We start from the raw sequence: 12,699 nt of genomic DNA, 5'->3' as shown, positions 1-12,699 counted from the left end.
GAGTTCAAATCCCAGCAACCACATGGTGGCTCATAACCATCCGTAACAAGATCTGATGCCCTCTTCTGGAGTGTCTGAAGACAGCTACAGTGTACTTACATATAATAAATAAATAAATCTTTAAAATAAAAACAAAACTGAAAAGTTGGTTTAGTATAAACAATGAATACAAGACTGAATTCCAGTTTATAGACTTCTTTTCAAAGAAAAGACTTAACCCTATACTTAAAAACTGGTCACCAGATCTACATTTATGTGCTTTGTGGTGGTCTTAAAATTTAAAAACTAATTCCTAAGTATGTCATTTTAGAGCATGTCAGTGGTTTACATAATAGTCAATAGCTCTGCTCAGATAAATAGGCATTTTACCAGAGGAGAAATTACTGTGTTAATAAAAGTAATTAAAGGAATTACTTTTAAAATTAAAAATTAAAAGAATTTAGAGAAAAATTTTTTTAAATAAACAATAGACTTAAAAGGATTAAAGGTAAATATTAGTAAGACAGTCAACAATTTTGAAGAAAAAATTTTTTCTAGTAAATTTGGCTAGATTTACTGTTTTTTGTTTGGTTGTTTTTTTTCCCAGCAAAAAGCAAAAAATAAGTCATCTAGCCAGAAGTAATGTGTCTGCTTCAGACCAAAGAAGAACAAACTAAAAGGCTGATGCCTTGCCTGCTTCCTTCTGGAGGGGAAAGGCCTTAGCCCAAGAAAGAGATGTCAGAAACTATTAGGAGTGCCGGCCGTGAGCCCGGGGAGTTCAGCATAGACAAGTCCACATTTCTGACTCCCAGTAACACATACAACTCCTATATTACAGAAGGCAGTGTGTTAGAGCCAGGACTTCTGTTAACACAGATCTTACAATAGCACTTAGACTTTTAAGACAAACGCACAGAGAGACTAAGAGAAATTGACAGATAAACACCACAGGCAGAGCAAGAAGGTGGGGAAGGCCTGGCTCTGCAGTAAACAGTGACCCAGCGAGAGCCTGGAGAGCACGGCTGAGCTACCATGCCTTACACAGTTAGCCTGTAAGGTTCATTATTTCTAAACTATAGACAATAATTCAGAAGACTACTGTATCTTATAGTCCTCAAGTCCTCATCATGAATATTAAATACGTATGTTTAAGAAGCAGGTCCTGCTAGAATTATGTCTTATCTATTCTAAAGCAATGGTTTTTGTTTTTGTTTCTTCATATATTAAGTTTCTGAAACTAGGACATTATTTTACAGTGGAGCTATCAAGGCATGGGTCTGAATTAAAATAGGACTTTCCCCAAAAAGATCGGCATGTGTTTTTATATTCAACTTGAGGCACTACTGCCTTGAGATTGGATTCAATCCTGCTGCAGACCTTTGCAGATCATGCTGGTGGTAGGATTCCAGACTTGGCACTTAAAATGTATGGTTCAAATTCTCAGAGATTCTCCCACTCCTCTATCTAGGATTACAGTTGAGATGTGTAAATTTCCACTGTCTCCTTTCTGCACAGCAAGTTGATTTCTCATTTATCCTTGTGTGCTAGTTCTGTGTGCCAGCTCACCTGTAACAGTCACCAGGACTGTAACAGTCCTCCCTCTGGAGACACACAGTATGATGGAACTTCCTACCATAGATGGGTGTCTTGGGGTTTAGTGCATTATGGGACTTTAAATCAATTTCTGAAGTCTCTGTACAGCAGACTCCAGAACCTTTACAAGCCTTTCACTCTCCTTCTGAGTTTTTCCTTCAGCCACTAGAGTCACATGAAGACCTACAGTAACACCACACTATATTTTTACAAAGAAGTAAATTACTAGGCAGAAGGAGAGGAGCAAAAAGAAACATTTTTATTTATATAAATGTATTTATCTATACATAATTTATTTCTTCATTCCAAGTCTCAAGGCTTTTTAATTATACATTTTCTAGAGGGTTTATATATTTCTAGATAAAAACAAAAGCTTTTAGATTTTTTTCCTTAAAATAAATGAAGTCTTAAAACTTAGAAAAGCAAATTATCTTTTAGAAAAGAAATAGACAATCTGATAATATGAAAGCCAACTTTCAATTATTTATATCTAAAACATGTTAGTAAAAATAATTCATAGCTTTATACTATACTGAATTACATAATTGTAATACTAACACTTAAAGGTGGGGATAGGAGGACTCTGAGTTTAAGGCTAGCCTGTGCTACACAATGAGATCCTACCTCATCAAAGAGTTATATTTCTGTATATGTGTGTGTGAATATGCACATGTGTGTATATGTGCACATGTGTGTGTATGTACACTCATGTATTTATGTGTGTGTAAGCCAGAGAACATAAGGGTATTCCTCAGGCACTGTCAACTACTATTCATTCATTCATTCATTCTTTAATTCGTTTGTTCATTCATTCATTCATTCATTCATTCATTCATTCATTCACTTGCTCATTTATTTTGTTTGCCTGTCTGTTTAAGACAAGATCTCTTACTGGCCGATAGGTTAGGTTGGCCAGAGAATATAGGGAATAGCCTGTCTCTGTCATTCCAATGCAGGGATTACAAGTGCCTGCCATTACTCTGGCAATAGGGAACCAAGCTAAGGTCCTTGCCAGCCCTTTACAAACATCCCAGCTCTAAGGTTACATTTTAAGCAAGTCATTGCAAATTCTAATTTAACTGTGTTTTTATAAGCCTGGATAATCCTATATCTTCTTTAACACTTCAGGAATACTATTTATTAAGAAAGAGTATGGTTTTCCCTTAAATATCAAAACCTTCTTCACCAGACTTCTTTTTAAAAATTTGACCAATATTTAGAAACATTGTACATAAAGGGGTAAATGATCTTAGAATGACTTCAAGATGTGATTTAAGACAATCCCACAAGCTGGAGAACCAGAAAGGAAGAGAGTTCATTTCACTTGACCAGAATAGACCTGGGTAACTTAGCAAATCTGTTTTCCTTTATCTTGTAAGAAAGTCTACCGACTGGTAATAGTCAACATAGTAAGCATATGTCCTCTTGCTCATTAGCCCAACTACCCTGTAGAGGAACGATAGCTGCACTTCTGAGAATCAGCTTCAGGGAAAATAAAGCAGGAAGAGACATGCACACTAAATGTCACTCTGCCTCACAGTGGATGTGCTGGTCAGTTTTCATTGTCAACTTGACACAAATAGAGTCACCCTGGAAGGAGGAATTTTAGTTGGGGAACTGTCCAGATCAAATTTATCTGTTGCTGTGTCTGTGAGAGACTACCTTGCTTCGTGACTGACTGGGAGGGCCTGGCCTACTGCAGACAGTCCACCCTTGAGCAGGCGAGCTGGGCTGGGTAACACACTGAGCCAGCAGCAACCAGGAACCGGTTCTGTTTCTGCTTGGATTTCCCTAGCGATGACCTGTGTCCTGAAGTGTAAGCTAAAATAACCTCCTCCCCAAGCTGCCTTTTGTTTTGGTGTTTGTTTATCATCATTATAGAGATCAAAGTAGGACAGTGGGGCAGCAAAGAAAGGAATGGAAATTTAAAAAAATTGATTTGATATACAAAAATTACACTGGCTAATGCTTCTTTTAAAAAAAAGCATCCTAAATGTATTTTCTGGTCATTGTACTCTCCTTTGAAAGTTATTTTGAACCACAACAAACCTTGAGTATGTATTTCAAAGTACACAGCTCTAATTTTGGCTATTACAGTACACATTTATGTCTATACATAAACAGTATAAAATCTAGTATATTAAGTTGTTACTGTCAAAATAAGTTTAAGCAACCAATTATACTTCAAAATATAAAATATAACCTAAGCTAGGTCGTTTGACATGAGTTTTCACCATCAGCAGTAAAGATTATAGTTATTAGTGAAAGGACTTTACTTTTCTCTGTGACTCTTCGAAAGTAGCAGAAGAGTGTTTTCAGTTTCTCTGGCTTCCTTGATGAACGTCCTTCAAACAACCTGAAAGAGGTCAAAAGAAAAATGGTTAAAATGCCTTTGTGATTCACAAACACCAACTCTCTGTTTTTACTCAAACACTAAATGGAACTCCTGCAGAAGGCGCTCCTGGAACTCTGGAGAGGCAGAGGCCCGACATGGATTCAAAGGGTATCCAGAAAGAACTTGGTCTGGCTGTAAACAGGCTCCTCCACACCGCTGAGCCAGCACTTCTGCTCTTCCTCCGCCTCCTCCCCCAGGAGCACAGCACTGTCTTGTCCCCAGGGTCAATTAGGGCCACAGTTAGTGTCTTTATGGCAAGTACTAGTTATACTGCATAATATTACTAAGCAGTTACGTAACTAAAGAAATGGCATCTCAGAAAACTTGTCACCCTCAGTGTTTGCAATACAGTTAAGTATGAGAGTCAAGTCACAGCTCTGACGAGACACTGGGGATAGAATAAGTAGTCTCTGGTAAGTAAACAGATTCTGTTCTCGACTGGATGTTTCTGTCTTCCCAATATTCCTGTGCTGAATCCAAAATTCCCAGCAAGGTTCTATTTGGAAATAAGGCCTGCGTGAAGTGGAAAAGGCTGAGTTCGTTGAGAAGAGTCCAAATCTCAGGGACCTTAGAAGAGACAGCAAGTGGGACAGGGAGAAGGCACGGTCTACAAGATATAAAGAACCCTCACCTCAAACTGAACCACCAGCACCTTGATGTGGGATGTCTAGGTCCCAAACTGTCAAACAATAACCCTCCTTGTTTGAGTCACCGAGCCTGTGCTGCTTGGCTGCAGCATTCTGAGTTAATACAGATCCTTTCCTGGCAACAAAACCCAAGCCTTCTCTGTGCTGCACTGTCCAGCAAGCCCGATTTGCACGGTTTAATTCTGTTTTCTTTGTAATGGCATGGCATTGTTATTGTTAACATGTAATTCAATTTATCTGAAGGAAAGAAGCATATGACCTGAATAAGTAGTTCATTAGAAGATTTCACACAAAAGCACACTTTTGGCATAAGACCTAGCTTTCCAAAGGCATTTAAAAGCATGTGAAGATTCAGTGGCTATAAATAATGAAGATTCTCTGCCCCAAGTCATACATTCTGCCTTTACATCCAGAAAGCCTTCAAGTAAAAGTCTTCTTTAGGAAGTGGTAAAATGGGTGCCATTTTTCATGATTAGAAGAACAATCTTATGTAAGAGCACAGAAAGAGGCAAGATAATTCACAGAAACCCCTATAAAATGTAAAGGACATACAGCAAGGGATTCTAGGTAGAAGGATCTGAATTCAGACTCAGTTTCTGGAGAAATAATTTATATGATCATCGCTTAAAAGAAATTCCAGTACTGTACAGTATTTTAACCTACAGATGCTCTACTTTAAAAAATAGTTTAAAAGTACTTATAAGGTTACTTTTATTCATTGCAGATTTGTTGTTCTAAAATACTTAACACAAATATGCTCATATCTAACTGGCAGCTAAAAAGAGACTGTAAAAATGAGGGTTTCAGCTTGATCTCTTCTGTAATATGTTAATTAGAACAGAGTCTATTTAAATAAAAAATGACGGTGCAAATGAAGACGTCACATGGCAGTTTAAATAAACATCCTGCATCAATAAATACGATTTACTAAATGAATACCTTGGCCTCATGCAAAATCCCTCTCTAGAACTACTACTTAATAGAAAAAAAAAAAAAAAAAAGGAGTATGAATAGAGAACACAGTACTGCCTTTTTTTCTTTAGGAACAAACAGATGTACTATATAATTCAATTAAGGGGAAGGTCTTTAATATGACTATCGCAGAAAGAGGAAAAAAATAACTATTGCCCTTAATGAATAATTCCCCCAAAGGAAAAATGTCCCCTACTTGGTCAGCTACTTGTAAAATCACATAAAAGCCTTCATATTTCTTAACCATAATTGTCAAGTATTAACTTTAGGAGCTCCCTGGGATAAGACACTTATTATCCTGGCAACATGGAATTTTCTAAAACATTATGTGGCTATCGTTATTACTACAAATGAGTGTAACATTTTATTTTACAAACTTAAATCTTAAAGGTACAGAGCTGAGCATGGTAGTACATTCTCGCATTTAAGATTGCATGAAGATTAAGAGTTTAAGGTTAACCTCAGCTAGTGAGTTAAAGGCTAGTTTGAGCTACATGACACTGTCTCAACCATCTAACCACCCAAGCAAAATATTCCCAATTCTAAGTCTTAGTGATATAAATCAAATGGTTCCTGAATGTATTACATTGATTTACTATTCCAAGTCCAACTTCATATAACTGTGTAACCAAATAAGCTTTCTGATATTTTTAAATGTAAATGTCATTTCCTTTTTTAAAAAAAATATTGTTCTGTGTGTGCAACATGTACAACTGCACAAATGTCACGGTGCATGTGTAGGGGATGGAGGACAACTTCTGGAAGCCAGGTCTTCCCACCTAGCATGGATCCAGGGGATGGAATTCAGACAGCAGGACTATGTGACAAGCATCTTTCTTGCTGAGCCATTCCTTCAGCCCATCCTCACCATCATCAGGGCCCTCCTCCTCCTCCATATATAGCCCAGCTGGCTTAGAACTTGCTTTGTAGACCAGACTGGTCTCAAACTCAAAGAAATCCACCTGCCTCTGACTCAGAGTGCTGAGATGAAAGGTGTGCACCATTATGTCCTGCATTTCTCACTTTCTTAGAAGGAAGTGTGTGTGTGTGTGTGTGTGTGTGTGTGTGTGTGTGTGTGTGTATGTGTGCAGTGCGGTCAATCAGGAGAAGTAAGATTAAAATCTTTGTGACAATTCTCCAGTTTGGCTCCACTATGCATAGCCACCCAAATAAAATAACTTATCTTATTGTATCATGTAAAAATAGCAGAATTCATTGGAAACGGACATGAAAAATGTCATCATGAGAGTGACATACAATCTGAGGACAGAGCGTTGAGAGTGAAGGACAGAGAGGGAAGAGTGAGGCTGAGACATGGGCCCAGACACTGAGAGGACACGAGGCAGCACAAGCACAGGAGAAAGATGGGAGACTAACAGTTATCAAGTATCATCTGATTAAAACGTCCATCGTCTTTTTTCTTCTACTGTAGATTTTTCAAAGTTCTAAATACATGGAGCTGATGTTCATTTTTCAATAAGCAACATGTATACAAATTTGTACATTAAGCCAGGCCATAATAATCCTTGTTCATGTAGAGAAGACATTTCGCTACATAATAATTACAAATTATTTTGAAAAGCAAACACAAAAAAGCCAGTCAGGCAATTTAACTTTGTCCTAAATAAAACATTGTGCATTGTCAAGGGAAGAAGTCAGTAAAGGGTCAGATAGTTATTAATGTGTTTTTCCTTCCATACTTACAGAGAATCATGGTTAAATAAAACCTTCCCATGAGTGGAAAACATTACTGGAATTAGATTTTACACACACACACACACACACACACACACACACACACACACACACCCCTCTTTAAATTAAGACTGAATTACACTTGTATATAGTAAATCACGTCCAAAGCACTAGACCCTCCAGTTTAAAACAGAAGCAAGTGACGATATGGGACCTGGCCAGGAAGCCCTCCTTTGTGAGGCACCCTGCCACATGGCCCCAGCAGCATTTTCAATTCAGGGAAGAGGCAGATGGAAAAGCCTCCTGGGCTGCCCACTGCTGAGACCCTCAATTTATCTCTGACCATCTAGTTTCCATGTGATTTCAGAAGCATCAATGCTAATCACATTGGAAGCCTTTATATAAACGTTCAGGCTGAGAAAGGCAAGGAGGGGAAAAGGTCAGAGGTATTTAACATAACTAAGCAGGCCTGGAAGAACACAACAATAAATAAAAGAAGGAAGGCTTATTCAATTTATTGACGTCAGCCTCCCACCACACACTTCTACCATTTTTCGTATTCACTCAAGTAGCTAGCCTTACCTCATCTAAGACTGAATTCCAGCCTCCCCCCACCCCAAATTGCCAGAAGTAACTGTAAATAAAAACCAGCAAGGAAGGAAGGAAGGAAGGAAGGTGGAAGGAGGAATGGAGAGAGGGAGGGAAGGAAAATAGTCCATAATTTGTACTTGATCTTCTAGAAATACAGGGGAAAGGGAACTCCATTTTGCCTTTCATTTCTTCAGCATTCTCAGAGTACTCAGCTTTTGCAAGGTAGTCAGACATGAAAAGCACCCGCCCTAAGCAGAAGACAGTGTTCAAGTCTCATTTCTTTCTATACGTGATATAGGCTCCCCAAAACCTCATTCCTACACAAACTTCCCTGCCTAGAAACTCCCACAGAGAGAAAGACAGCAGGCCGTAACAGACACATCAGTGGTTAGGAACTCATTCTTGTTATTTGTTAGGTTAGGGTGATTAAAACACACCACCTCACAAGCAGAGGCAGGTACACGGTGCTCAAGAATACTATCCAGACAGGCAGAGAAAACTAAAACCTTAATCTTTGATCTCTGAACTGAATCCTGAAGGGGGAATAAAAGCCACATAGAGAGAAGGGCAGTCCAGAAAGTTACAAGGTTTAAAAACAAGACAACTTCTACACAAGATTAAGAACAAAGGATTCAGCCTGTCAGGTCTCTGTAACCTTAGTGTGCTTAACACACAGTGGCTGCTCACTCTCTACTTGGGCTACACAGAATAAATACCACCCTATAAGCTCAATTACTGTTAGAACTCGGAAACACTCCTCACGGTGGACACTGATGGAACTAAAGAGCACACGATATAGCAAGACTACCATTCTGTTTACCAACAATAGGATTTTAAAGGAAATTCTCTTACACTGGTAACAGGGTTTTGACTGCTAATGCTCCCTTTAGGGTTGATAGTACAGAGTGTCTGTATAACAGAAACTCAAATGAGGTAGTGCTTGAGATTCCTTAATATAACTTGAGAATTAGGGTGACCTGAAAGTATTCTTGTATTGAAATAATGTCATATTTTTCATTTGCTTTAAAAACCTGATAAATGGACCTTGGCTATGGAGGCAAATATCTTTAATCCCAGCACTTCAGAGGCAGAGGCAGGTAGATCTCTCAGTTTGAGACCAGCCTGGTCTATAGAGCAAGTTCTAGGACAGCCAGAGCTACATAGGAAAACCCTGTCTCAAAAAAAAAAACCAAAAGCCCCCAAATCCTATAAATGAAAATCCTATAACTGAAATGTCTTAATTTTTTTTTAATTAAAAAATTTTATCAGGTACTAATCAGCTGAATTCTAGGACTTTTCTCAGAGAGAGAGAGAGAGAGAGAGAGAGAGAGAGAGAGAGAGAGAGAGAGAGAGAGAGAGAGAGAAGTTTTTGTAATTATAAAAGACTTAACACAAGGTCTTTGGAATGAACATTATGGCACTGTACAGAATTATAAATACACTTCTCCACTGACATATAGAGCTTAGAAATGCTACCCATATAAAATAAGTTACATTAAAAACAATGAGAAACCTATGGCCCAGATCTTAATCTCTACATAAAAAGAATCAGGAACCCTTAAATAAATAATAGTTGATTTGAGGGCTGGGGCATGGATAATATAAACCTAGAACATTTTATGACTCTCAAGGGAAAAAAATGTGCAAAAAGATGATGGAATTTTGTTAAAAGTATAAAAGCCCATTTCTTAGTAGGCTCAATGATCAAAGAAAATTATAAATAACAAAATGAATGATAACTGCAGTTTTAATATGTACAATAAAGATCATTAGTCCATTGTAACTTTTTTTAAAAAGGAGTCAAGAAACAGATCTGCCTTACAACAAATGCCAGTTAACAAACATAAAAGATAGAAAAATTACAATCAACAAACACTAACATAATAAATGCATAAAAGATTGACCAATAGATGTTCAAGTTAGATGGGAAACTGTGAGATCATTTGCAGGGGTTTCCTTTCCCTGAGAAAACACAGAGGTAGCTCTTTTACAGTGAGAGAACCCAGGAGACATTACCAACCCTAAAATGAATTATAAGCCCATTAATGTGAAGGTCTGAGAAGGACACAAGACCAGTTCTGTGATATTTCTTCCGAAAGCCATGGTCTAGCCCTATGTCCTGGCTCTAGCACCAGGGAGACTGAGGAAGGACAATCATTGAGAATTTGAGGCCAGCCTGATCCACAGAGTGAGACCTTATCTCAGAAAATAAAAACAAAAAAAGCATTACCTCATTCTAATTGTAAAATAACATTAGCTAAGCAGATGGAAAACATTGTACAAGATAACTAATGACCTCTTCAAAGAGGTCAATGTCATAAAAGGAAGGAAAGATTCTAAGAAACAGGTTGGGGGAATCTAAGCAGACACATGTAATGTAAGATGCTAGTTATAAGGTTAGGAAAGGGGGGTAACAGAAAAACTGTAACAATTCATAAGGCTGCAACGCAAGCCAGCTGTGTTAAACCAGTATTAATTGCCCAGTTTTGATTATTTTACTATGGTACAAAAGACGTTAGTACACAAGAACTCTTGGTTTCTATTTCTGCAACTTTTCTTAAAGTTTAAAGGTAAGTTTTAAAGAAACTACACTATTACAAAAAGGTAAGTTATACTAAGTATCTCCACTGTAGCATTCTACTTTGAAGATGAAAACTGTTTGAGACATGTTCTCTGTGCTTACGGTATGGGTGTACCTAGTTGGCACACTGCCTACAGTAACACACCCTCAGAACCAAAGCACAGGTGATTCCACACGGTACAGTTGAGCATAGAGGAGGAGCACATAAGAATTTTCTGAAAGCTTGCACTTTGCTATGGAAAAAATTCATACTCTATTCAAATTCCATAAAGGTATACTTCAGACAAAGCAAGAAAAATCAAGAACTGAAGAATTAGGAGTGTGAATAAAGGGGGGAACATGGCATTTATTTGCCAATAAAGTTTCTTATAATGCTTTCACTGGGGCAGATGATAGAATACTCATTTGGAAAGTAGCTGAAGTGGAAAATTTTATTGACAGTTTCACAATGTGTTAATCTGACAAAGAATTTGAATATTTCTTTGCCTTCCTCACAAATTACAGATAAATTAATCTATTATCTATTAATTTATTATCTATTAATCTGTATGTCTATTAAAAAACATAGTCACTTCCCACTTCTCATCACATACACAATACAGAGAACATATACACACACATATATTTCCTTCAAGATTTTATATACTTTTCTTTAAGATAGAGTTCTTCTGGGTAGGCCTGGCTAGTCTGGAACTCAATATGTATATCAGGCTGGCCTTGAGCGGACAGTAATCCACCTGCTACCCTGCCCAGTGACTTTATATACTTACATAAGGTCTTTACAGAAATGTAGGCTTTTACTCCAATTTTAAAAACTGTTTCAGATAGGATTATAATATGCAACGCTCCTACGAACACTCCAATGGAGCAGCAGATGGAGCACACGTGTCCAGAGGATAGGCAAGAGCAGAGAGAGAACACAGGCACTGGAGTTACAGAGATGAAGCCTGGTTGTGTTTTACTGACTCCAGGATTGCAATCAAGCTCTTTACCTCTGTGAACTTTAATTATCGTGCCAAAAAGAATGGTCAAAACATAACCTGAATAAAATGCTTATTAACCCTATGATAAATCATTCAAAAACATCCGTGCCTTCCACGCTTCATGAGTTACTCTCTGAAAACATACCGATTGAAGTTAATGTCTGGGTAACTAGAATACTCTGACTTCATCTTGGCATTCCGTCGGGGAAATGTGCAGAAGAAAGCATTAGCTAAAAGGCTGGAGATCTGTTCCTGTGACATTGTGACAGAATGATTCATCTTCTGTTTCAGGAGTGGTATTGGCTGATGGAGGAAAACAAAAATACAGATGAGAAAAGCAATAATTAGTTTAGCAATTTTGAAGACAGAGGTACCAAATCACATTTTCTAAATTAAGGCAGGAATAATTTCAAGCCACTCTAGAGCCCTTAAATCAGCAATACTGTGAAAGTCAAGGGCTGATTATCAGATGTTGGGAAAATGTACTCATCTGACAAGGTGCAGATTTCTAATCAATAACGACACTGAAGAGAACACAAAACATTGCTTACCAGTGAAAACCAAGACTGCGTCAGCAAATAAATATCAACAAATTACCTTGGCAAATATAATTTTAAAAGATGGAATAAAAATGCAACCAAGTTTAACTATTATTGCATATAAGTTATGTTACATTAAAAATGTTACAATGAAGTACTTTTAGTCCTAAAGAATATGATTGAAAAAAAAAATATGATGGAATAAATAAGTCAATTCGCTCCTATTCTAAATCAAACTGCCTATTATTAATTTCCTAAGAGAACCAAATACTAAGCATTTAACAGAACATGTGAAATTTGCCACACAAACTAACTATATGAAAATTGTAAGAATGAAGGCATTTTCTACATAATAAAACACTCCAAGTCAGGGATGATGCAGGACATTTTCCTTTAGTGTTTTAATCTTAAATACCTTCTTGCACCAACCCCAATATCATGAACCGTAAGTGCAATACATATGATCCGAGCATTGTGTTCAATGTGCTTTGTTCTAATTTAAATGCTTAAACTGTGGTTTCAAATCCATGCTGGTAAAATGAAAGACCATCATCTACTAGTCTCCCTGAGCTGTGGAGTTTAAGATAATCAATCCCCTTAGAGTTTCAGAGGTCTTCCCTTCTGCCTTCCAGCTGCATTAAGAACCACACACAAAGCCGGGCGTGGTGGCGCACGCCTTTAATCCCAGCACTCGGGAGGCAGAGGCAGGCGGATTTCTGAGTTC

At 37.7% G+C, this 12,699-nt stretch overlaps 1 protein-coding gene across 2 annotated transcripts in view; it reads right to left on the bottom strand.

The window, feature by feature from the left end:
• Parg (poly(ADP-ribose) glycohydrolase) overlaps positions 1 to 12,699 on the bottom strand; it is a 99,616-nt gene that overhangs the window by 45,344 nt on the left and 41,573 nt on the right. For both annotated transcript variants that reach the window (XM_029541599.1, XM_021203333.2), the window contains exons 9-10: positions 11,582 to 11,739; positions 3,849 to 3,928 (exon numbers count right to left, since the gene is read on the bottom strand). In XM_029541599.1, the coding sequence (XP_029397459.1) occupies positions 3,849 to 3,928; positions 11,582 to 11,739 (238 nt within the window). The remainder of the gene's footprint in view (positions 1 to 3,848; positions 3,929 to 11,581; positions 11,740 to 12,699) is intronic.

Source organism: Mus pahari, chromosome 8, assembly GCF_900095145.1.
Source record: "Mus pahari chromosome 8, PAHARI_EIJ_v1.1, whole genome shotgun sequence".
In the NCBI taxonomy this organism is placed as follows: domain Eukaryota; kingdom Metazoa; phylum Chordata; class Mammalia; order Rodentia; family Muridae; genus Mus; species Mus pahari.
The sequence above is the reverse complement of the archived record's forward strand: the minus strand, read 5'-3'. Positions and strand labels throughout refer to the sequence as shown.